The sequence below is a fragment of the Kogia breviceps genome, chromosome 17 (genome assembly GCF_026419965.1).
Source record: "Kogia breviceps isolate mKogBre1 chromosome 17, mKogBre1 haplotype 1, whole genome shotgun sequence".
In the NCBI taxonomy this organism is placed as follows: Eukaryota; Metazoa; Chordata; class Mammalia; order Artiodactyla; family Physeteridae; genus Kogia; species Kogia breviceps.
Genome location: NC_081326.1, coordinates 69,669,281 through 69,695,532, shown reverse-complemented (window position 1 = coordinate 69,695,532; position 26,252 = coordinate 69,669,281). Strand labels below are relative to the sequence as shown.

Sequence of the window (26,252 nt, the reverse complement as noted above, 5' to 3'; positions counted from 1 at the left end):
CTAACCTCTACACTGCCGATTTCATCTGATTCTCCTGGAGCCCCTTGGAGCCTAGCAGAGTGGGTGGCGGTGTTCCTATCACCCCTACTTCAGGGAAAGGGGCCTGAGGCACAGAGATTTCCATCATTTGGCACCTAAGTGGTTGATTCCAGCAAGAAGCCTTTCTCTAAGAGCGTCCACATCAGTCACTACACTAGATCATGGCAACCAACCAGGGAGCTGCGGAGGGAAATATATTACGTCCCCCATTGATGTGGAGAAGCTGAAATGTGATGAGCGTGGTGACGTGGCAAATGGCCTCAGAAACTATATATGTGTAGATTATTTTTCAAAGAGTTTTCATTAAAGATATTTCCTTAGGGCCTCAAAACAATCCTAGCGCTAGGGAAGATTAAAATGTGGCCTGATCTTAGGATAAAACAAAGTACAGAGAAGCAAAGAGAAGGTAAGGAAATTACCCAAGTTCACACAGCTAGGGCCGGCCAGGGCTGGGACAAAAACCCAGGTCTAGAACTCCTGTGAGTTTTCAACTAAAACAAATTTATTGAAAACTAGAAAAATCACCATCCAGGAAGTTCTAGCTTCCTCTCAAACGTTCCTGGGCCTTCAGGGCTTACCTCTACGCAGGTTGGGATGAACAGGTCTTTTGGAGATGGTTTTCCTTGGGAACCAGACTGTTTCCAACTGGAAAGCAGCGCCCTGGCTCGAGACTTCTCACAGCTGGTGGGGCCTGGCGGGGAGAGAGGGGACCTCTTAACAGACTGGCCACGGGTGCCAAGGAAGGGTGGGTAGCCCAGGCCGGCCCGAGTGTCAGAGCCGTGCATCTGGGTGGATGGAGGTGCCTTATACATAGAGCTGGAACCTCAGAGAAGCAGCAGGCTGAGATTCAGGGACAAAGACCCCATGGGACGTCTCATCTCTGAGATGTGACGTGAGCGCTTGGTTGCACGGGTCCGAACTCAGGAGAGAGGCTGGACTATAGACCAGATGTGAGGTGGGTGCTGAAAGTACAGAAGTGGCGGAAACTGCCCAGGGAGCAGGTGCAGCGCGGAGACCTGCGGCTCCCTCTACCCCCGCAGCTGCCTCTCTCCGCCTGGGAAACAGGGAGCACCAATTAGGAAGGCCCAAGGTCAGGGAGAGTCTTCCAGGCCTGGGGACTAGGGGGGGTGTGGTCTGGCTGCCCTCAGGGGCTCGTCTGGTCTGAAGGGCTGGCCCACGTAGCCTCCCCAGGCCGGGAGCGGGCACCACCCACTAGAGTGCCCACCGCCCGGGTCAGGGGGGCTCCTCTTACACTGCAGGATCTGAGGCGAGCAGGCAGCCAGCGAGGTAGGGACGTACTCTCCCTTCCCGTCCACACACCAGCAGTGCCCTGGAAAAGAGCCACAGCCAGATTTCAGGAAGTTTCCCGAGGGACCTGCCCCGAGTGTCCCGGAATACACACTACTGTATATAAAACAGATGACGAACAAGGACCTGCTGTACAGCACAGGGAACTCTACTCAATACTCTGTAATGGCCTGTAGGGGAAAAGAATCTGAAAAAGAGTGGCTATGTGTATATGCATAACTGATTCACTTTGCTGTACAGCAGAAACTAACACAACATTGTAAATCAGCTGTACTCCAATAAAAATCTTTTAAAAATTTTAAAAACTTTCCTTCTTTGCATGCATAGCAGTGCCAGTAAGGTCCCTCTCCCATCCTCCCATTCTGTCTGCCCTCCCCAACACTGTCCACAATCACAGGCCTTAACACCCAGAAACCTCAGCAACCACTCACGTGACCTTTGGGCTGGTAGAAGGCCACTGCTCCCATTGTACAGATGGGACAACCAGAGGCCAGGGAAACTAAAGGACTTGCCCCCAGCCGCTAAACAGGGGCCTAGAATCCAGCTCACTTGCCCCCCAGGGCCAGGCTCTTTCCTCTAAGTAGTGTCACTCGGCCTCCCCAGGGCGCCCGCCCCCCTCACCAGTCGCGGCATGGCACTGCACGGGCTCCCAACTTCCAAATGCGTCACACTGGGGCACGTAGGGGCTGGACCGCAGAGGGGTGGATGCCCGTGGGGATTTGCCCAGGTGGACACGGAGTCTCTGGTAGAAGTCAAAGGCTGGAGTCAGGAGAGAGGAGCAGAGATGTGAGTGCCTGACTGGCAAAGCCCGGGCCGCGTAGGCTCCATCTTGAGAACAGCCACACAGACCCTGTTTCAACATCGGTAGCCTTTTTATTTATGTGACAAACACTTCCACCCAAAAGAGGCTCACTGAGCAGTGGGTAGGCACTCAGCAGATTGCCCATTAAAAATAAAAATGAAAAAAAACATAAAACTAAAATGTCGGCTGGTGGGAATTCCCTGGTGGTCCAGTGGTTAGGACTCTGTGCTTCCACTGCAGGGCGCACGGATTTGATCCCTGGTGGGGGAACTAAGATCCCGCAAGCCACAAGGCGCGGCCAAAAAAAAAGAAAAAAAAAAAAGAAAAGAGAAGTGTCGGATGAAGTTTGAAGGAATGGAATCAGTGTTTCTCCTTCTTCAGGAATTCTCATTTAGAGCTGATCAGGTCAACACAGTGTCTTCAGGCACATGAGATAGCAGTGATCACTGATGACACTTATCACACATTGACTATGTGCCTGGCACAGCTGCATAGCAGCTACCTTTCCTCCTGCGCCCACCCCTCCCCCTCATGAGGCCTTGGGACACTGCTACCAGGTTCTGATGGTCAAAGACACTTTGTGGCCCTTAATCTCTTTCTGCGCTGGGCCTTCGGTCCCCGTACTCTACAGGACATGGAAGTCTGCACACCAAGAGCTCCCTCTCCTCTGCAACAGCAGACGTGCCTCTTCTCATCTAGAGGGATGCCAAGGAAAGTGACCAATCCCGGTCCTTCTCTACAGACACTTCCTTTTTGCCCAGTGATGTCAGACACGCAAAATCAGAGCCAGTGGCTCTGTGGAGGGGAACTTCCTTAGCCTGACTTCTGAGGAACATACGCCATCATACCACTCAGCGAATAAATCCTTGTGGTACCCACCATTCTCTCTTCCCTTCCTCTAAACTTCCCTCCCTAACCAATGTGGTCACAACTCAAGGGGCATCAGTCCCTCCCCATCTCTTTGATTACACCATACCCTGCCCATGCACAAAAGTTCAAAAAACTGGTTTCCTGCCCAAAGCAGAATCTCCAAGTCTCCAAGGAACAGAGAAAGAAAGTACCTGGGCATGAGGGGAGGGAAGGAAGGAGAAGAGAAAAAAAGAGGAGGAAAGAATCAAGGATGGTTAAGCAACATTTTCCAGGTTCCCACTATCTGTTGAGTGCTGTACCAGGCCCCAGGATATAAAGAATAAGACGGGTGCCTTGTCCTCCAAAAGAGATGGCTGGTGAGGGAGAGAAGCAGGAAACAAAGATGGCTCTTGGGAGACTCTCACATGTGGTTAGGGAAATAAAGACAAGAGAAACCCAATGTCAAGGTGGCAGCAGACATGCCAGGAACATGAAAGCAGGGAGGCTCCAGCCTGCAGGTGTGGGCGCTCTTCATCTCACTGCAGATGTGGTGAGGGGAGCACTGCTTTGCTGTTTTGTGACCCAAGCCGAGAGAACCCCTGACAGGGAATCGGCTAAGTTGACAAGGGGTTGGGAACTCGGGTATGCTTGGAGTTAGATGAATCGGTTCTCCCTGCCAAGGTGGTGCGGGGTCAGCAAGAGGACCGCAGGGACATGGGACCCTGCTGCCAGAGCAGCTGCAGGGGCTGGAGGACGAGATGGGGCCCTGGGATGAGACCAATCCAGGCTCCGAGCCTGGTCATACCAGAGAGCAGGGGCATGGGACAGAGGCCTGGGGGCCAAACCACCAGCATCGCACCCAGGCTCTGCTAGTTATTAATTGGGTGAACTTGGGCATGTGACTTCACCTCTGTTTCCACATTTGAAAAGAATCAAAGATGGTGATTATAGCATCATTCTCATGGAGCTGTTGGAGGATCAAATGCAAAGATCTGGTAATCTGCTTAGCACAGGAAGTGCCTGGCCAGAGGTACATTTCAGCTAATGTTGAGCTGTTATTAGGCCAGAGCAGTGTCAGTCCTCTGAGCATATGTCTGTTATATGCAGGTACTAAGTTGTGCTTTTGGGAATTACTACCTGGATTAGACTCGCTCACATAAGGAAGGTGCCTAAACCCAGAAGTTCCTCAGTTCGGAGGGTTCCTCTCTTTTCCCCCTTGGAGGGGTGTTCCTGAATCCTTGGAAATGGAGGGAAGCCTCAGAACAGGCCACGAGGGGAGTAGGAGCATTGGGGGCTCACATATCCGAACCTTTTAACCAGAATGCTCGGCTTCCTGGTGGGCGGCAGGCACCACCTGCAATACAAAATGTGAAGACCTGCCCCCAAGGGGCTCTGCTGGAGGGCTGGGGGACATCTTGGAGAGGTGTGCAAAAGTCCAGCTTTGGCTGGGATCACAGAGAGCCTTTGTCTTTTCCGGAATCCATGGGCCCAGGGAAACCACAGTCCTGAAGATGACTGAAGAGGAACTAATTCAAGCTCTTGCTTCCCCAAAGAAGGAACAAGAAACCAGAAGCATGGGGCACTCACTGGACAGAGCTGCCAATCGAATGGCATAATCACTCCCGCTCAGAAACTTCTCCAAGAAAGTCTCCCGGGGCGGGGAGAGGCGAGGAAGGGCCAGCTCCTCATCCGTCAGCCGGATTCCTTTGGCCGCTAGGAAACTCTCTCCCAGAGGGAACTGAGAACTGTTGGAATCCATGACGATCTCTTCTGCTTCCTTAATGAACTGCAGGACACGAAGCTTCACTTCCTCACAAGAGCCAGGACCTAGGGGAGTAAAAGACATCACGGATGGATTCATCCTCCTCGTGTTGCTCCCTCTGACCCCTTTGAAGCATGTGAGCATGTACACACACACACACACACACACACACACACACACACACACACACTCACACACATTTCTGCCTCAGCTGTTTCCTTCACCTCAGCTCTTTCCACAACCTGAAACTTTCTTTCTGTTTTGTCTCCACAATTGCATTCACTCAACATTTATGGAGTATCTGTTTTGTAAGAAGATTAGTAGTAGCTAATGTTTATTTCATGACAGGCATTGTACTATGAACATTTACACAAACAATTTAATTTATTAAACAGCCGAATATGATGTTATTATTATCTGTGTGTTGCAGATGACAAACTGAGTCACGGTGAACTCCTATAACTTTAAACAAGCTCCTAGCTGGCAAATAGTTGCTTCAGAATTCCAATCTAGTCAGTATGACTCTAGAACCAGTGATGTTGACCAGCTGCCCCAAATGGAAGGATGGACAGATGAAAGGACTGATGTACAATAGATGGATAAATGGGGGAATGGATGGATGGATGGATGGGTGGATGGATGGATGGATATCAAAAGTTGAAAGGAGGCATTGTAATTTAGTAAAGAGTTATTCTTGTGAAAAGGAAAGAGCATGACTCTCAGAGACCTCTGGGTTCAAATGTCAGCATGATCACTTATCAGCTGTGTAATAATGTGCTTAACTTTTCTGAGCTTCAGTCTTGTGATCTGTGAAATGGGGATAATCAGGGAATCTACCCCATAGGGTTTTTGTAATTATTCCATGAGTGTGGCAGCTGAAGTGGTTGGCACATGTCTGGTACATGTTGTCCTTGAAGTTGTTACTACTATAAAAAACCACCCAGCCATATTTATTTCAGTCAATCACACTGAATTCAACAGTGAATGTGTTCAGTAGATTCTTCTGAGAGCACGGGACTACCAGAAACTCTTGACATCTGGGATTTGAAGACATTGATTTCTGTGGATGTTCTTGATCAAAAAATCTATTCTCTCAATCCCATGGATTTGGAATCCCTGAAGCAAAAGTTCACATTCAAAAATCTATGCTTACTGCTCATGTCTTTCAGAATAGAATGAAGATTCCATAACTGGACACTTAAGACCTTTGAAAATCTGGCCCCAATTTACCTTTAGTCTCTCCTTCTATCATTCCCTCCTAAGTACCCTGACCCCCTTCCCACCACCTTTCTCCACCCATCCCCAACAAAGCAGACCCTTTCACAGTCTCCCTGACTCGGCACATCTATTTCCTCTGTCAGGAAGGGCTGGGCAAACATCCCTCACGATCCAGAAGCTGATGCCATGCAAATCTTTCCTCAGCTCCGCATTCGGTGAGTAGCCCCATTCTCTGGGCATCCTCCACCGTGTCTTCTGTGTTCACACTTCTGTTCTATCATTTCAGTTTATTACCCGATGACAAGTCAGTTTCCCACACTAGGCTCTGAGCCCCTGGAGGACGGACACCGTAACTTTCTCATGATTGTTTCCCCATCACACAGCACAGTGCACACAGTAGGTGGTCCATAAATGCATACGAAGTGAAGAAAGCAAACTGCAAACAGGCCAGAGATGGCAATATGGACAGGACCTGACATCAGAACCCCTAAAGGCAGGAGCCATCATCCCTGCATGTGTGTAGGAAGTTACGGGTCACCTCCTTGCTTACTGTCAGTTGTGTTAATCCAGTTAGTTGGGGACTTTCTATGTTCTGGACCTGACACTTTCCATCTATTATCTGCTATAAGTCTCACACCAACACTTTTGAAGTAGTTATATCTGTCATAACCCAGATTTTACAGGTGAAACTAAGACTAAGAGGAACGACCTTTCTCTAGCTCACAGAGTGGGAGGTAACAGAACCCGGATTCAAGAGGCCTAGAGCTCTGTCTTCTAGGTCCATCCTTCTCAGACTTTAGGGAGCATTAGATCCACCTGGGGATCTTGCAGAAATGCAGATTTTGATTAAGCACGTGGGGTCCGAGATTCTGAATTGCTCACAAGTTCCCAAAGCGGTGCTGATGCTGCTCGAGTCCACTCTGACCATCAGGGCCCTGAACCAATGGCCACCAAGCACTTCTGATAAGACACCCGCATCAACAAAGAGTTTGAACATGCACCCCAAAAACATGTGCATTTCTTTATTTATAAAGCATATGTATGTACCAGTATAATAATGTGCTGGGAACAGTTTTCTCAGCTGTTTCAGCTGTCAACAATTAATGGCAAAAACAAAAACAGAAATTTCAAAGGAAGAGATAAAATGCTAAATACAAATGGAAGTTCTAATACTTTCTTCCCAGTGGATTATTCTATACACCCAGGTGGTCTACTCTACACAACCCTCATGTTACTCATTGAGAGAAGGTACATTCTAAGGCCAGCTCCAACGCTTTGGTGAATAAGGTCTCAAAGTGAATAAGACTAGCTACTGAATTTACTAGGTGCTTTTGGTATCAGCAATTCAGGCCCCAAAATTAGATCCAGAGTACCAAATTCAGTCTTAAATCATCTAAAATTACAGGAATGTCTCTGTGTAGGAGACTTGACCGTTGGTCCAGAGAATCTCAAAACATAAATGAGACTTCTTATATAACAGTCATGCTGACATCTGTGTGTTGACTCTGAAGGTTAGCCCATTGCTAGGACTTGACATGTTAAAGGAGAATCCTAGTAGTGGGTCTCCAGGCTGTTCAAGATGCCCAGGGAATTACCGTTCTCATCACATATTCCTATCACCCAAAACCCACTTCTGCTAAAGCCTAAACTTTGGCTAATGTCAAAATAGTGACACTAATTCAAAAAACTACATGCACTCCAGTATTCATAGCAGCATTATTTACAATTGCCAAGATATGGAAGTCACCTAAGTGTCCATAAACAGATGAATGGATAAAGAAGTCACCTAAGTGTCCATAAACAGATGAATGGATAAAGAAGATGTGGTGTATACACACACACACACACACACACACACACACACACACACACACACACACAGGAATACTACTCAGCCATAAAAAAGAATAAAGTTTTGCCATTTGCAGCAACATGGATGGACTTGGAGGGCATTATGCTAACTGAAATAAGTCAGACTGAGAAAGACAAATACTGTATGATATCACTTACATGTAGAATCTAAAAAATACAACAAGCTAGTGAATATAACAAAAAAAAGAAGCAGACTCACAGATATAGAGAACTAGTGGCTACCAGTGAGAGTAGAGGGGCAATATAGGGATGAGAGAGTAGGAGATGCAAACTCCTGAGTGTGAGACAGGCTCAAGGATGAATTGTACAACATAGGGAATAGAGCCAATATTCTGTAGTAACTGTAAATGGACTGTAACCTTTAAAAGCTGTATAATTTTTTTTTAAATTTTTACATAAAAAAATTAAAATTAAAAAAAATAGTCTGATTAATTTTAACAATAGCCAGAAAGGTCTGGACAATGTTGAACATTGCAAAGGATGAATTGAGAGATTTTATTGGACTTAAACAGCTATAATATTACCTGTAAAATCAGCAACTGCTAGTTAGTGCGATTCTGCTTTGGTGATACCAGAGTTGAATCTGTCTGGTTGCTCTTTCAAACTGAGGGCATGGCTATTTGGTGGTAAGGCATTTTAGTTTAAGACACAGAGTCAGCTTCATTCTGTTTATGTCATACACCATAGCTTTGTTATAAGTCTTCTGCCACAAAAGCTGAACTCACAGACCTCCTTCAGCAGCTCTTCAATTAGCCCTTGAATTAACTCCCCTCAAGTATTGATAAATAAAGGCACTTTGAAGACAGAAGCTCTTCCTGAGGTCCAGAGCACCTAGCAGTGTCCTTACAAGTAACAAAACCATCACAATATGTGCTGGTTAACCAAACGATGCACCTAACTTACGACAGATAACTAAAGCGTTCGCCATGCAGAGCAAGAGCCAGGTTGTATTCACTTTATAGCCTTCACTGGGCTAAGATAATGTTTTGCACACAGAAGACATCCAGTTAAAATTTGAGGCATTGATTTAAATAATTGATTATATGAAAATTTTAAAATGAATTACATTAACTTTGCCGATGCCTGACTGTGTAGATGTAGGGAAATCACTTCCCTTCTGTGAGCCTCGGTGTTATGGACTGAATGTTCGGGTCCTCCCCAAAGCGATGTGCTAAAGCCCTAATCCCCAATGGGATGGTATTTGGAGGTGGGCCCTCTGGGAGGTGATTAGGTTTAGGTGAGGTCACGAAGGTGGGGCCCTCATGATGGGATTAGGGTCTTAAAAAATGAAGAGACCAAAGCTCTTTCTCTCTCTCTGCCATGTGAATACACAGCGAGAAGGTGGCCTTCTGCAAGCCAGGAAGATGTCTCTCACCAGGAACCAAGTCTGTAGGCACCTTGACCTTCCACCCTCCAGAATTGTGAGGAACAAATGTCTGTTGGTTAAGCCCCTCAGTCTGCTACTCTGTTATAGCCTCCTGAGCTGACTAATACATTCAGTTTTCTCAACCATACGTTGCAGGGATGTAGCTGGCCTTCTCTAGACTCCATTCCAGCTTTGACAATACACTGCCATCAGACACCCTTTTTTAATTTTTTTTTTTTTTTTGCTGTACGCGGGCCTCTCACCGCTGCGGCCTCTCCCGTTGCGGAGCACAGGCTCCGGACGCGCAGGCTCAGCGGCCATGGCCCACGGGCCCAGCCGCTACACGGCATGTGGGATCCTCCCGGACCGGGGCACGAACCCTCGTCCCCTGCATCGGCAGGCGGACTCTCAACCACCGCGCCACCAGGGAAGCCCAAGACACCCTTTTTTAAAAACCACAAATTCAGGTCTTCGTGGTTTAACTCACATGCTGGGACCTTGCCGGGCTCGGTCCAGGTTCCTTCCAGCTTTTGACCAGCCTCATCCACACACCAGCAGCTTCGGAGGTCGAAGTGGGCCACTGGAGTGCTAAAGTCTGAGTAGGGCCCTGGGTATCGGCTGAGCTGGCCATTTAGGATCTGCCAGAAGAGGTAGGGCTCCAGAAGGATGTTCCCTCCGGGCTGGGTCAGGTTCCCTTCCAATATTGCCAGCGGGACATCTTGGACTGAAGAGTATCTTGCCAGCCCTGGGAAGATGTCTTGTTGGCCAGCCTCGTACAGACTTTGAATAAAGAGACGGAAGCTTCTGGAAGCCACTTCTCTGTAGCTCCTGATCTTCATTAGCAGCTCTGCAGAGGTCAGCTCCTGGCCACCACTGTTCTGAGCTCGCCACTGTTCATACCACTCAAAGGCCTGCTCGGGGGGCCCGTCACATTGCACGCGTCTCCACTGCCCGCTGGCGCTGCACTGCGGGATATAGATGCTGGAGAGGGTGGGCGGCATGCTGGGATTAGAGACCAGGGCCCGCACCATCCCAAGGAAGGCGCGCTCAGCCCGTAACTGACAGGGTGTGGGGCCTGGGGAGGAACAAAGCACAGGTACGTCAGGTTAAGAAGTTTAATAAGCCCCGAAGACCGAGATGGAAGACCTTAACTGTCCAAACTCCATCTAACACCTTATACAACCATAGAGACACCATCAACCTGAAATTTGTAAATATCACCCAGAAGGAGAACATCCCCATCACTAAATCAACACGGTTGAGACCAGCTGTTGTCAGCAAGGCAGACACATATGTGGCAGTTCCTTAAGGCTAAATAAATCTCCCTATTCACTCCTTAGAATGGTAAACATTATCAAGACCTTTCTGGACAACTTTTAAATCAGTCAGCATAATATTTTAAATGGATAAACAACAAGGGCCTACTGTATAGCACAGGGAATTCTGTCCAATATGATCTAACAACCTAAATGGGAAAAGAATTTTAAAAAGAATAGATACATGTATATGTATAACTGAATCACTTTGCTGAACACCTGAAACCATCACAACATTGTTAATCAACTATACTCCAATATAAAATTAAAAGTTAAAAAAAAAAACAGCCAGCGTATTTTGCCATAACAGAAGTTGGGGCTTTAGCTACGACTGTAAGGCACTGTGTCGGAAGCCCAGGGGAGAATCAGAGTCTGCAGATTGAATACCCAACAGACTTACATTGCTTGGGTTCTCCAAGTTCACTTCGAGTTCCGGGAATAGGCTGACCCTCGGCGTCCACACAGTAACACTCTGATTTGAAGCACTGGACAGGGAGGAAGTGCCCCTCACTGGTACAAGAAGGGACAAACAGGCTGGACCCTGCAGGCTGGCTCCCCAAGAGGCTTTGCATGCGCATCCTTTGCTTTTCACACTCTGTAGGGCACTTCGGTTGTCCACCTCTGACCCTGGAGCCAGCAAGTTCTTGGCCCTGGGCATCCACGCACCAGCACTCTCCAGCAAAGCACTGGACCTCCTTGTAGCTCCCTTCTGCAGTACATGATGGGACAAAAAGGCTGCCAGGTGTCTGCCCACAGCCCTGGGAGCTAAGCACCATTTCCATCACGTCACCTAAATCCTTTGCTTTGTCCTCTGGCACAGAAATAGCATGCTGCAAGAAGAGAAGGAATTCTGGAAGCTCCAGGAGGGAAGAAAGGAATTTCATGGCATTTTGATTCTCTTGTAAGTTGATTTTAAAGCCAAAGCTGCCCACAACTGGCTTATTCATAGCAGCACCCGTCTTCAAGGCTTCAGGGGCTTCCCTGGCAGGATTTGAATCCAGTCCCACGGAGAAGGGCTTGGCTGGATCTGCTAGTGCCTGTCCATTTTGGAAGCCTGGAACACCAAGTTGCTGGAAAAAGTGACTAAAATTAAATGTACCTCTTGGGCCCAGGGCTCCAGACAAGTTAAACTGGATGACATTCTCCAAAAATCTCCCTCCAAAGAGGTTTTGCTGGAGTCGCTTTGGGTTGGTGGTGAACTGCAGGGCGAGACGGGCCTGCTCTTGGGAGGGAAGAATCCCTCTGATGGCTTCTTTGAGGAGACTTTCTAGGGCAGCAAACCGTGTATCCTGCCCTTGTACCATTGGGTGGAGAATCCCAGAATCCACAAAGAGCTCCTTGATCAAGGGGGGGCAGGATGAGGCAAATCTGGTGACTCTCTGAGAGCCAGGTCCTTCCTCGGGAGCCAAGAACAAGTCATGCTGGCTGAAGTAGCCTGAGGGCCCAAAGCGGAGTCTGGAAAAGGCCCGCCGCCTCTCAGAGGGACAGGACTGGTCTTCAGCTGCAGGAGAAATGCAAACAGAGATGCAAACAGAGAAATGGTTTTACTATCACCAGTAACCCTGACACAAGGCCTCAGATCTTTCTGGTAGTGAGATGAAAAAAGTCAGTCAGGGACCGAATTCATACCTCTTGCTTCTCTGTGTCTTTTTATTAACATTTTCTTCCTTTCCCCCTGAGCAGAACCCGTGGCCCCCATCTTGGGGAGTAAGGACTCCAGTTGACTTGATGTTCTCTCCTAGATTTCATTAGAGGGTGACCTCCCCATCAGGCGGTGCTCAGAGACACCAGCTCACTTTCTGGAACCCTGACCACACATTCACCACCACGAACGATGTCTCCCCACCAGGTGTCCTGCTTCACCCAATATTCAAGTCCACCCAGAACCTCAGAATGTCATCTCACTTGGAATGAGCATCTCTACAGATGTCATTAGTTAAGATGAGGTCATACTGGATTAGGGTGGGCCCTAAATCCAATGACTGATGTCCTTAAAAAATGCCATGTTACAGAGGAGATACACGGGGAAGAAAAACACATGAAGATGGATGCAGAGACAAGAGTGATGCAGCTATAAGCCAACGAATGCCAGTGATTGCCAGCAAACATCAGAAGCTAGGAAGGGGCAAGGAAGGGGTCTACTCTGGAGCCTTCCGAGGGAGCGCAGCCCTGCTGACACCTTGATTTCAGACTTTTGGCCTGCAGGACTGTGAGAGAATAAATGTCTGTTATTTTAAGCCACCCAGTTTGTGGTCATTTCTTACGGCCCCCCCTAGGAAACTACTATACCAACAAATTCCTATTTGTTTTTAATGAAATGTTGTTTTCCAGTATTCTCTTACTGGAATTCTTAATGGCCTTTAATGCTTCATTATATGCTCTTCGTGTGGCTTCCAATTCCTCCTTGTGGGTCATTTCGTCTAGGCTAACTAGTTTGTAGTCTGTTTGAGGATAAAAACCATACTTTAAGTGCTACAGTATTTCCCATAATTAGAAATATTTTCCTATGTTTCAACATATTGATACAGTATTTAGGAATTATGATATTTCCCATAATATACTACAATAATGGCCACTCAGCAAACACACTTAGCACATTCTCCCAGGCTTCTGGACCTTTCCTTGAAATTATTAATTAAATAGTATTAACTCAGTCAACTCAATACATGCGTGGTCAGGTCATTCTATCTGAATATCCTAAGTTGACTGTCATCCCATTCAGAGAAAAGATTTTAAATTCAAACTCCAATTGTCTCAGTCACATAGGTGGAAGGGAGAAAGCTCCATTTTTCTCCATAAAACCATAAATCTTAGAAGTCCTTTGCAACCCACCCACCTGTAACTTTTCCAAATAATTCTTTTCCCTCAATTCACATGGGTGCCAAAAAGGAAGTCAGCCAACTTTCCTCTGTAACCAGGCAATAGAGAAAGAGCTGGAACTTGCGGTCAGAGAGAATGAGAGAGATTGGCAACATCTGAACACATAACACATCCGCCCATGAGGCCACAGCTTCTTCTAATGGATATTACAGTAAGGTATGGAAGAAATCAAGTTCATGGCTCGGCTTACTCTCTTTCCAAATTAAGAGCATACCCTGTCCATTCATTTGTTATGTAGAGTTACCAAGGCAAAAAAAAAAAAAAGAAAATTCAGATATTTGTTTCATGTGGCTTTTGTTTCCATGGAAACAGGACTGATACACCAGAAAGAAACAGTAAAAAAAATATATATCCATGCATTTGGAAGTACTTTTGGTTTTAATCTGGAAGACCGCAGTTCTTCATTTTCACCTGGAAATTGGAGGGCACAATATTCTCTGGGTTTTAACAGAACCAAAGTGTAATTGTAAAACTCCCTTCAAGGCAGAGCTTCAGAATGTTCTTCTACATCCTCACACTTAGCAGATAGGATGGTACCCAATGCTGTGCCAAGAACTCAAAATGTTAAGTTGGAGAAATCAAATGGTTTACCAGGAAGTATTGAAAGAACATTAACACATGTCTATTTTGAGCCTCTAAAAAGACTGTACTCCTCCTTCACTGTTTCAGATCTTGCCCAGGCCATCCAGTTCACCTAAATTGGAAGCCTGCAAGTGCTCCTGGATTCCTCCCCCTCCACCACTAACACCTTTCAGGGTCTCACTGCAAGGTGGAACGGAGTCATTTTTTTTTAAGATTTTCTTTTATTGATGTGTACCATTTTTAACATCTTTATTGAAGTTACAATATTGCTTCTGTTTTATGTTTCGGTTTTTTGGCCACAAGGCATGTGGGATCTTAGCTCCCCGACCAGGGATCAAACCCACACCCCCTGCATTGGAAGGCGAAGTCCTAACCAGTGGACCGCGAGGGAAGTCCCTGGAACGGAGTCTTACTGGGATGCATGGTGACATGTCTCAAGTCCACACCCTCTTCCACAGTCTGCTACTTCTACTTCAGTATTGCTTCCCATCCTGGGCTGAATAGTCTCCCCAGAACTCACGTCCTTCCTGGAACCTCAGATGTGATCTTCTTTCGAAACAGGGTAATTGTAGATGTAATGAGTTAAGATGGGGTCCTACTGGAGTAGGCTCTACTACTCTAGAGGGTTCTTAATTATAGGATTAAGTGGGCTCTTAATCCTATACAACTAGTGTTGTTACAAGAAGAGGAGATGAGATACAGAGGCAGACACACAGGAAGACAGCCATGTGACAACAGAGGCAGAGTGTGGAGTTATACAGTCACAAGCCAAGGAACACCAAAGATTGTTCGAGTAAAAAAGAATGAAACAATGCCATTTGCAGCAGCATGGATGGACCTAGAGATTATCATACTGAGTGAAATAAGACAGACAGAGAAAGACAAATATCATATGATATTGCTTATATGTGGAATCCAAAACAAGAGTACAAATGAACTTACCTACAAAACAGAAATAGAGTCACAGATGTAGAAAACAAACTTATGGTTATCAGGGGGTAAGGGTGGAGAGGGATAAACTGGGAGATTGGGATCGACATATACACACTACTATATATAAAATAGATAACTAATAAGGACCTACTGTATAGCACAGGGAACTATACTCAGTAGTCTGTAATGGCCTATATGGGAAAAGAATCTAAGGAAGAGTAGATATGTGTATATGTATAACTGATTCACTTTGCTGTACACCTGAAACTAACATAGCATTATAAATCAACTATACTCCAATAAAAATTTTTAAAAAATAAAATAAAACAATTACGTTTCTGTCTAAAAACACAAAGATTGTTGGCGACTAGCACCAGTCAGGAAGAGGCAAGGAAGGATTCTCCCCCGAAGCCTTGAGAGCAAGCAAGGCCCTGCTGACACCTTGATTTTAGACTTCTAGGCTTTATAACTGTGCAAGAATATATTTCTGTTGTTCTAAGCCACTCAGTTTGTGGTCATCTGTTACAGCCACCCCAGGAAAGTAACACTGGCCCCTTATCTCTCTTCAGGACACTGCAATGGCCTTCAAACGCCCCACTACCTGCAGCTTGATGCTCCTGTACGATCTGTCCTCCAAAATGCCTGGGCCGTCTTTCCTACACACAAACCCCACATGGCACTCTCCAGCTTAAAAACCCTCAGCAGCTCCTCTGACCCTCCAGGATGAAGCCCCCAAGCCTTTGCTTTGCTATGAAAGACCTTACTACCCCTGCCTTTCAGAGTTCCCCACCCCAAACATATTCCAACATGTTTTTTCTCTATCCTTCTTGTGGATTCACTGTTCATTAGCTCACCAACGCCTATTACAGATCTTCCTCGACTGTGGTGTGGTGACATCCTGATAAACCCATCGTAAGCTGAAAATATCATGAAGTTGAAAACGCATTGAACACCCAACACTGCAGCGTAGCCTCACCTACCTTAAATGTGCTCAGAACACTTACATTAGCGTACAGTTGGGTAAAATCATCTTAACACGAAGCCCATTTTATAATAAATTACTGAATATCTCATGTAAGTTTTTTTTTTGGGGGGGGGGTGCTCACCGCGACGCTTGCAGGATCTTGGTTCCCCGACCAGGATTTGAACATGGGCCCCGGCAGTGAAAGTGCCGAGTCCTAACCACTAGACGGCCAGGGAATTCCCTCACGTAATTTATTGACGACTGTATTGAAAGGGAAAGACAGCATAGCTGTCTGGGTACAGAATGGTCATAAGTGTATGGGTTACAATCGAGTGGCTGATGGGGAGCTGCAGCTTGCTGCCGCTGCCCAGCATCACGAGAAAGTTTCATACCGCATATCTCTAGGCCAGGGAATGACCGAGATTCAAAGCACTGTTTCTACTGTATCATTTTCGCACCATTGTAAAGTCAAAAAATTGTAAGTCAAACCATCATAAGTCGGGACCCTTTCGTATTTATGTTCTTATAATTTTGTTTCTCCTGCCCTTTTCAGAGAGAACACCTCTCTTTATTTTCCTCCTTCAGGAAACATCTTTATTTTAGAAGATGCTCATCAAGTGTCACCTCTTCCATGAAGCCTTCCTGGATGTTTCCTTGCCATACATGCTGCAAGGTAGGATTGACCCGGTTCTGCTCTGTGCTCCTTCAGCTATCAGCACACACTTCTCTCATGGCACGTGTACACTTAATTATTCTTCTACTATTCTCTGAGCTCCCTGAGGAAGCAACCATGCCTGACACAGGATGAGAAATGTGTTGGAAATTAATGATGATAAACGGGTTTGCATCATGTTGAACCTGGAGGGCCCGTGGGGGCACCCTCAGGAGGCAGTGGAATTAATGGGTTATGAAGAGGTCCGTCTGGAGAGACACTTAAAGTCACACGACCTGACGAGGACAAGAGAGGAGGCCTGGAGAGGACACCCACCACAGGACGGAGGCTCCCCTTGACGCCGCGTGCCCTGGATCTCCCGTCCCTGGGCGTCCACACACCAGCACGGCCCGTCCCTCTGGCACTGTACCTCCTGGTACTCCCCATCTGGGCGGCAGCTGGGAGCGCAGGGGTGACCGAAGCTGGTGGCTGTAAACCGCTCCACTTCACATTTCGTGGGGCCTACAAGAGATCGGTGTGGTAAAGGGAAGGACAGCTGTGTTTACAGCATGCGTTCTGGACGCTGGTAACATTGTTTCAATCCCCGCACCCACTTTGTTGGGACAGCCACGGAGACTGCAGCGACTTGAAACCCGAGTGGTTTTCTCCTGGCAGAAACACACACAGCTGCCCTCGGCTTAGTACTTACATCGGAATCTGCCAGAGATGACTAGCTGCACTGCTAGGAACCGTCTCTGCAGTATTCGGTACAGGGTGGTCTCAGTGAAGGTGGAAGCAAGGCCGGAGCCAGCAAAAGCGGTGTCGTAAATTTCATCGAGCAGCAGCTCCAAACCTGAGCCAAGACAGCAAGCGTTTGGAGGGATGGGTTCATTCAGACAGCGGGCCCTGACCTCGCTCGGTAAACAGATATGAAGAGCCCAGAGCCTCCACTGGCATCATTGTGCTTTGGGTCTGAACAAGGCTTGAACGGTTTGCAAAGGCAGGGTGGCTGTGTATGGTTTGCACAATTTGTTCACAGCACAAGGGAGCACAGCTGAGAGAGTGAGAGACTGCAGTCCATCCTGGGTTCTACTTGCCAAGCTTGGAGCTGCACCTGCGCAGGGGTGGGGCGGGGTGGGGGCCGGGCACCTCTTTCCAGTGTGTGCAAAGGCACCACAGCAGCTAGGACTAGCAGCAGCTGTGTTTACAGGACCGCCCTTGAAAGTCTGCGAAGGCCACGCCCTCCTCCATATCCGAGGCAGCCCAGCCGCTATTTCTGATTTACAGGGAGTGACATTTAGGCTCTCAGCTCTGGCGAATGCGCTTACCTGTCTCAGCCAGTTCCCGCCCTTGGCTGTCCACACAGTGACAATACCCAGACACCTCCGGAAACCTTCTGCGAAAGGAACTGAAGGTCACAAATGCGTCTGGGAACCTAAGAGACAATGGGATTTATGATCACCATTTCATAAAAAGCAAGTCATCATGAGCTCTTCCTGTAGAAATAAATTAATGTGGCCTCATTTCATCTGGGGAAAAGAAATGTCTCCTTCTTTATTTCATGCTATTTGCTCCATGATTCCTGCAGTAAATGTATTTTTTTTTTCTAAATTGGTTGTCCTTGGCCAGAGCGAGGCTGGACCTGTGAAAATAAAGCTGTGCTTGGCTGTCATCTACTAATTAGCGTTTTTCTCACTCGTGGCATTTGACCAATTTATGCCCAAGTGTGTGTCTCATAGGACCAGGCAGAAAACAGTTAATGAGCATTGCATTAACAAGCTCCTTTACTAGAATATAACCGTAGAGACTAAGGGCCAAGTGTGCTTCACAGACATATGGTACACATTGTAGATGATCTCATTTGGGAAGATCAGATGACTTCAGATCCCTTTACAACTTTTCAAGAGCCTGAAAAGAAGCCAAATTCCACGATAGGAAATTCTTATGTAGGCCATTTCCCAGTCCCATAGTTGAAAAAAACACCAAATCAATGTGACATCACTAACAAGGACTATATACATCCCTTGCCATGAATTGAGGAAAAGGATGCCTAAATCCTGCCTGATCCGGCAATCGCTAAAGGGAGCTAATTGGCTGGGCTCCCCATCCTGGAAGTAATATGAAGCCCAGGTGAGTGACGTAAAGCTGTATCAGGAGTTCTTCCCACGGGCAATGACATAGCAACCAGAGAGGATTTGTTCATCTTTATGCAACATTGAGAGATTTATTTTATGCCCTATATAGCAAGTCTATGAAACCAAGAATAGTATGTTTCTACCTACATCTGGAAATATATCCCCAACCAATAAGTTAGCAGAAAAGCAGCTCTCTGCACAGATAGGTCTATTGCTGTGTAATATATTCTAGCAAAGGGCTTCCCTGGTGGCGCAGTGGTTGAGAGTCCGCCTGCCGATGCAGGGGACGCGGGTTCGTGCCCCGGTCCGGGAGGATCCCACGTGCCGCGGAGCGGCTGGACCCGTGAGCCGTGGCCGCTGAGCCTGCGCATCCGGAGCGTGTGCTCCGCAACGGGAGAGGCCGCAACAGTGAGAGGCCCGCATACCGCAACAACAACAACAATATATATATATATATATATATATACACACTCTAGCAAAATGTTGAAGACAACCTTAACGTCCAAAGATACGGAAGTTAAAATTATAGTAAACCCCCTAAACGAATGCATGCATAATATTATGTAAAAAGGGTAGAATACACAATGGCATGTACATACACTACAATTGCTCCTATGCAAATGAACCAGTATTGGAAGGGAATATATTTGCAGGAACTGCTCAGAGCCTGAACACAGGGTGCATGAGTATTAGTTAATGTGAATGGAAATGAATGCACAAAACAAGACCTATGAACGCACTGTAGACTTATGGATTTTTTCCATGTTGTTGGCCTATGACTGTGTGTATGTGAGTTAAATTAAAAAGAATGTTACACTAGTGAGTTGAGTAAAAGAAACTAAAAACTCACTTGGCCCAGTTGCTCCCACTAACAGGAGGTATATGACAGAAGTTCATTCACTGGAACCTGGGACAATTCAATTACAAAAGTGCTAATAATAGTAGCATAATCACTTCCATTTATTGAATACTAATTTGTAGAAGACAACCTGCAAAATGTTTAATATACGTTGACTCATTTAATTCATTTAACCCTCCTAAAAGGCAGGTGGTATTTTTTTCATGCCCATTTTAGAGGTTAAAAAAGTGAGGTAGATTGGCCATGGGTCTTGAACCAGTGGTGGGAACAGGGGTTCAAATCCAGGGATTCACCATCACGTGATCTCTGCTAATGGTGTCACGCAGTGTGTTTGGCTGTACCCAGTTCCTGCCCCATATCCTGAGAGGCAGTCCCCTGTTTTGACACTCTTCTTTCTAGGCTGGACACTCAGCTTTTCCTGGCATCTAATAGACAGTGACGGGTCACTCAGCTGGCCCGGAGTTCTGAAGCCCATTCCAGCATGAGGCACGGGAAGTTTAAATCACTCCACTCCCACATTCCACCAATTCAACCCAGAGACCCACCTCAACCTTAAGTAATGGAAAAGGATGCTTCCCTTTCTTTGGATTTTATCAGGATGATCATAAAAGAGTCCTCAAGAAGGAAAATTGTATTGGAGGGGAAAATGATGGCTTTTCTGCTTTCATGTTCAGACTGTGGCCAACACAGAGTTAGGGAAATCACAAATGAGGCTCCGTGCAATACAAAATGTCAGCCCCTGCCAGGCGTCCGGGCCTGCCCACCTGTAGTGTAGGATTCGTGCCCCTGGACCCAGGAAGCCAACAGCCCCTCTACTCAGTCAGATGCTCCAGCCCTCTCCCAGGCATCCCCAGACATCTCGCCATTGATGAAGGCTAGCAGAGCCCTCCTCACAGTCAAGCGCTGTGACTCCCACAGTGCCGGGGGCACTGCAGACACTGCAGAGGGTCCTGTGAGGGTAACAGGTGATGAGTCCACGAGGATGTCTCCACACACAGTGGCTCACACATTCAGGTAACGAGGCCCCTTCACCACATGTTATGACACATCTGCTGCTTCTCCCTGGATCACCTGTATAGCATGGGTTGCCAAGGCATTTGAAGAAGCTTGAATGAGCTCCATCACTAAGGACAAGAGCTGATAAAGAAACCAACTGACTGAATTTAATTCGGGTCACTAAAGCCTTGATAATGGCATCGGCTCTTAAGCCCTTTACTACAATCTGCTTAGCCAGAATACGCTTCCCCAGTTAGTGGTTAGGTAAGGGCAATGTGAAAGATGGGGGAAGGGTCAGAAGGACTAGCAAAGCTCACTCCAACATGTCACCCCATCGTGACATGTTTTTCTGGCCACCAGCCAAACAGGTGTAGTTAACAGCCGCCTTTTTCAAGAGGCAAAAGGACCTGTCTTAAATGGGCAAATGCTGTGGCCAAGTTCAAGTGTAAATCATCACCCAGCACATCAAGAACCCACAACAAACAGGTTGACAAATGAGGCTTCCAGGCTCCCTGTGGTCCCATGGAAATAAGTCAACTGCCTTACGCCACCTCTCCACGTGAATTTCCCATAGAAATCGCCTCAGATTCAATATTCCAAAAGCAAATTTGTGACTTTTCCTTTCCAGACTCTTCCTGTACCATCCGTCCAGAAACCAGACCTTGGAGTCCTCCTTAACTTTTTCTCTCCCTCGCCTCCCATATATGTTCCTTCACCAAGTTCCATGGAGTCTCTACCAAGTCAGTATTTGTCCAGTCCTGCGCTCCGGCTCACCATGGGCCTCTCCATCACCTGCTCTGGTCCAAGTTGACAGCACCTCTCACCTGGACTAGTATGGTAGCCTCCGAACTTGTAGAGTCACCCCCAGGCACCCATTCTGCTCTTTCCTGAACCCAGTCCATTCTTTTCAAACTCCAAGTCTGATGGTTAATAAGATATACCCAACTCCCACTCAGGCTTAAAATTCTTGATGCGGTATTGGGGATGAACTGAAACTAAAAAATTACTCCTTGTTTATCTGAAATTCAAATATCACTGGCCATCCGGTATTTTTTCAACCGGCAACCCTAGGTGTTACATCTAGACTCTCCACGTAGCCTCTGTGGCTCCTGACACTTTGCCCCAGTGGAATCACTGGGGCTGGCACTGCCCAGGTCTGCTTATCAGAAAATTCCTGAATATGACTGGGCTTCCAGTAACCAGCCACCTGACCCTTCCCATGACCTTCTCAAATCAGAATTCGCTCAGAGACATGCTTGCTTACATAAAAGAAAGGCTCCCATTTCAAGGGTAAACTTTTTTTGTTCCTTAACAATAGATGCTTAGTCCTGAATGTTTGCCTTTAACTCGACTGCCCTCTGGTGGAAGCAGCTATGAATTGTGCCTCAAGCTGGCACCTGCAAGAAGTTCTTTGATGACTGTAGGCCTACCGTATGCAAGGCTCTGTGCTCTATGCTGTGGGGAACAGAGATGAACTGAGGTTTTGTGGGATGGTAAAAGGAGACAGACAGCTCGGGAACCCACCAAGTGTGCTTCCTAGGCTAGGGTCCTTAACTTCTATGCTTCAGATTCCCCACTGTGTGCCAGAGACCATCGATGCCAATTATTTTTGTAAATATTGAAGTAAATGAAAGGATCTCAAATTCCCTGTATATAGTGAACATCCAGTTGAACTTGAACTGAGCACACGTTGGTTTGCGTCAATGAGCATCAGTAAATCAGGCTGTTTGCAGATTCCTATGTGCACACGGGCAGGCCTTGGGGGGCGGGGAGGGGAACGTAACCTACATTTGCTGAATGTAACCTACGTTTGCTGAAGCTGGTGATGTGTAAGGATTCCTTACAGATGCATAATAATTTACAATTTCCGCAGTGGTTTTATAGACAAGGGCTCAGCATATCTTCACCATGACCTAATGAGCTGGCGTTGTCCTTGCAGATGGGGACACCGAGGCTCAGAGAAGTAAGTGACTAGGTCACTTTGCCAGCAGTGACAGTCAGAATGAGGGTCACAGGGCAAATGCTATGGGACCAGGCAGGTAATGCAAACAGACGGAGCAGGAGGTATGTGGCAGCAGGACATGGAGAGACCCAGAGCAGCGGGCGGCGGTGGGCGGGGGGGGGGTGCGCTCAGTCCAAAGAGAACCAGCTTCTTGGTGCCATGCGACAATGCACGTAGCCCTCACCCTTGTTCCTCAGGATCAGGAATTCAGAATTTTGTGTATTATGTGGAACATATAAAATTGCTGATGTTCAACTATTTTTACCTACACAAATGGACATTTCACAGGATTCTACTTAAAATCCCCCATTTTTTAAAACACTATGCAGCTCAAAAGAGACTTATCTCTGGGACAGTTCTTGGTCACAGGCTTTTATCTGTGACCCCTCCCGGCACAGTCCTCTCTCTCATAGGGAAAGAAACTTTTGTTTTGAAAGCCAGCCACATAAGGGCTCAGGTTCTCCAAGAGAATTCCTATCAGTACTCACAGACTAATATTCTTATTTATTTTCACTCATAATGTTTCAATTATATCTGAAGTCTGTGTGAGCCCTTTACAGTAATAAAGTAACCATCTTGGATAACCAGAAGCTATCCAGTTATTTGGGCCAAGACCTATGATGCATCTCCCTTTTTATATTTGTTATTTAAATCTTTAAACTCACTGATAAGTGCAAACATACATGCAATTTATAAAAATGCATAAAAACGGTCCAAGTTTTTCATGGAGCCATCTTTTTTCCTTTTCTGCTGGTTCCCTTCTCCACAGCAACCTGACCCTCAGGCTGGCTGTGATAACCACACAGTATGTGCTTATTCACATTTTTCTCTGCACTCACCTAATCCTGTACGGACACAAGCATGATCACGTAATATATAATCACATATGCACATGAAGGGACCTGTCTGATGTTTGTTTTCTAAAAATTAAATCCTCTTATATTATCTATACCTTGTGTATCATATTATCTTAATGTGCTGCAGAATCCTCTCCGAATCAACTGGAATGGTTGATTTGCATCTTTTTAAAGGGCTGCAGAAACATTTATGGCAGGTGCACATTTATCCAGCCATCCACCTTGGGCTGTCAGTCACTTTGTTCCCAGTTTTTGGCTACAGTAAAAAACGATGCAGTAGACATCCTAGTACATACATCTTCACATTCTGGTGTTTTTATCTCCATAGGCTAGCTGGGCCAGAAGGTTCGCCTACTTTCAATCTGAATAGCTATTGCCAGCCCGCTTTGTGGGGAATGCTGTAGCCCTTCAGATGTCCGTCACAGCGAACGAGCGTGAGGCCTCTCTCCACTCCCACGGGCTGCGTGTCTCACACACACGCGCACGCGCACGCGCACGCGCCCCAGCATACCGTCCCAAAGTAAGCAGGAGCTTTGGCAGGAGATGGGAAGGGATGGCCCGAGACAAGCACGCTCAGGGGCCCAGCAGCCCTTACCTGTTGTAGCTGTGGACCAGGTCGAAGATCATCATGTCCGTGGTGTTGACGAACTTGCACTGCACAGACATGAAGGCTCCGTCTGGAGAACATTGGGGCGGGGACTTGTCCCCCACCCCGTGGAGGAGACGCCGGTTTCTTATCTCACAGCTCCCTGGACCTAAACATTTCCCCGAAAACAATGTTTAATTCTTCCATGCAAGGAGGTGTGTACGCTTCTGCAGTGTAGATGCATGGGTTCGTACTACACTGGTGACAGCACCCCAAACAGGGACTAAGGCCTGGGACAGGAGATGCTCCTCGAAATCCTACTTACTCTTCTAATGATCAGCCAGTGAATGTTGCTATCCACCACATAGAACTATCAGAAGGGATAAAACCTTCCTAAAATCCCTTCCTTCTCTGTGCTGAGGACCAGGTCCTCTGCCTTTTCTCAGGGAGCCCTGACCCCGTTTTGGTTCCGATATGGGAGGCCGCACACACGCACACACGTATGGGACTCACATCGTGTCGGCCTCCCCCGCTGGCGGGTCCCGTACACCTCCATCCCTTCCGTGTCCACACACCAGCACTGCTCCCGTCGCAGGTCGCACTGCATGGGCTCGTAATCCCCCGAATCCTGACACTGAGGGAGGTCGGATGTGGCCGTGCTGTTGATGTAGCTGCTCAGTAAGATCTGCCGCCTCTGCAGCTGGCAGAACGACAGACCTGTGGTAACAAAGAGCAGCGTCAGAGCAGGGCAGCAGGGGCGACATAGGGGTCGTAGCCCAGGAGGACCCCTCTGCCTCCCCAAAGGCGGGAAGGCAGGGCGATCCCTTCCCACAGCCCACGGGTGCTCGATGAGTTGGCAACAGCCTCAGGACCAGCGTTCCAACTGCCCAACTCTATATCCCAGGATCTCTCCTGACATCCTGCGGACCGAGCTTGGAAGGGCAGATTTCATCGTGTCCCGTGGGTCCCCAGGACACCCCACAGCCCTGGCACTGCAGAGGTGCAGTGTGAGTGGAGTACAGGCTGGCTGTTGACAGCTTGTCTGAATTCAACTTTCCCCGCACACTTGCTGTGTGACCTTGGGGAAGCCTGTCCCCTCTCTGTGCCCCACTCATGTTATCTATAGAATTAAAATACAACTGCCTTCTTCAGGTGCGTGAGGGCTAGTGACATTAGTGGTTACTGCTCCTATTGAATACCTACTGTGGGCCGGGTGTCGTATGTGCATTTTAAATTCTCTCAACCATCACAGGTGATCCTATAGCAGATACTATATTCGAGTTACAGACAAGGAACAAGAACTCAGTGACACCATGGGACCCAGCAGCATGCTGGCCCCCAAACCAGTGCCCCAAACAGAGCTTTGCTCCATTAAAGGATAAGTGGTTCCAAGCTCAGTTTCACAATTTTAAGATGACCAGTGTAAACTGACCTTTGTTTTAGGCTGAACTGTGACATGCTTTAAATGCGGACTGGGCTTTCTTTGACTACTTGTCATAACAATTATTTTAACAGGAAAGTTTTCACCTCAGTCTCAAATTTTAGAAACACCCCAGGTGAAAGAACATTTCCTGTGCACGTGGCCGCTTTCTGGTTTCAGAGACCTTTGATGTCTGTTCCCTGTTGCTTCCTTAGCACCAGGCACCAAGCCTGGCACATGGGGGAATTCAGAGGCGATTAGCTAAACAAATGACTTGATTATCCCGTCGATTTTCACAGCAGTCCTGTAGGAGATAGGGTCGAATTCAAAGGAAGATCTGCTGGAAGATCCAGCAGCCCATGGGGAGACTCACCCTTGACACACCCAAGCCTAGTGCCCTACCCAGGATGTGAGCTGTCCCCAGCAGGTCTCCCCCACCCCCACCCCCCCGCCAACTTACAGGACGCAGGCCGCCCAGGCTGCCGGCTGCCGGGCACTTCCCTGCCATCGGCGTCCACACACCAGCAGGAGCCTCCATCCTTCCCGCACTGGACAGTCCTGAGGGCAGGAGACACAGTCAGCTACCTTTCTTCTTTCTTTCCATCCCTCCAAGCTTTAATTCATTTAAACTGGGAAGAGACTGGTGTGGAGCAGGGCAGGTGACTAGAGAAAGGGAAAGCGCTGCCACCTGGGACAGCCCCACACATTCATTCTCCACCAGGCCAGTCTGCCAGCCCCGCAGCAAAGGCCACCCTGCTGTCCACGCTCCTGCCCCATGGAGGCTGCAGGGGGTAAAGGTGCTCCTTATGTGGACCAGGAGTGGGCAGACAGTGGCCTGGGTTATGGTTACTCAG

General features: G+C 47.4%; 1 protein-coding gene across 1 annotated transcript in view; it reads right to left on the bottom strand.

Annotated features, from left to right (window-relative positions):
* TG (thyroglobulin) overlaps window positions 1-26,252 on the bottom strand; it is a 236,113-nt gene that overhangs the window by 207,673 nt on the left and 2,188 nt on the right. The window contains exons 3-14 of the mRNA XM_059043034.2: window positions 25,859-25,956; window positions 24,492-24,695; window positions 23,988-24,147; window positions 17,872-17,978; window positions 17,253-17,396; window positions 16,880-17,065; window positions 10,933-12,033; window positions 9,704-10,291; window positions 4,586-4,825; window positions 1,969-2,106; window positions 1,292-1,369; window positions 618-730 (exon numbers count right to left, since the gene is read on the bottom strand). Of these exons, the coding sequence (XP_058899017.1) occupies window positions 618-730; window positions 1,292-1,369; window positions 1,969-2,106; window positions 4,586-4,825; window positions 9,704-10,291; window positions 10,933-12,033; window positions 16,880-17,065; window positions 17,253-17,396; window positions 17,872-17,978; window positions 23,988-24,147; window positions 24,492-24,695; window positions 25,859-25,956 (3,157 nt within the window). The remainder of the gene's footprint in view (window positions 1-617; window positions 731-1,291; window positions 1,370-1,968; window positions 2,107-4,585; window positions 4,826-9,703; window positions 10,292-10,932; window positions 12,034-16,879; window positions 17,066-17,252; window positions 17,397-17,871; window positions 17,979-23,987; window positions 24,148-24,491; window positions 24,696-25,858; window positions 25,957-26,252) is intronic.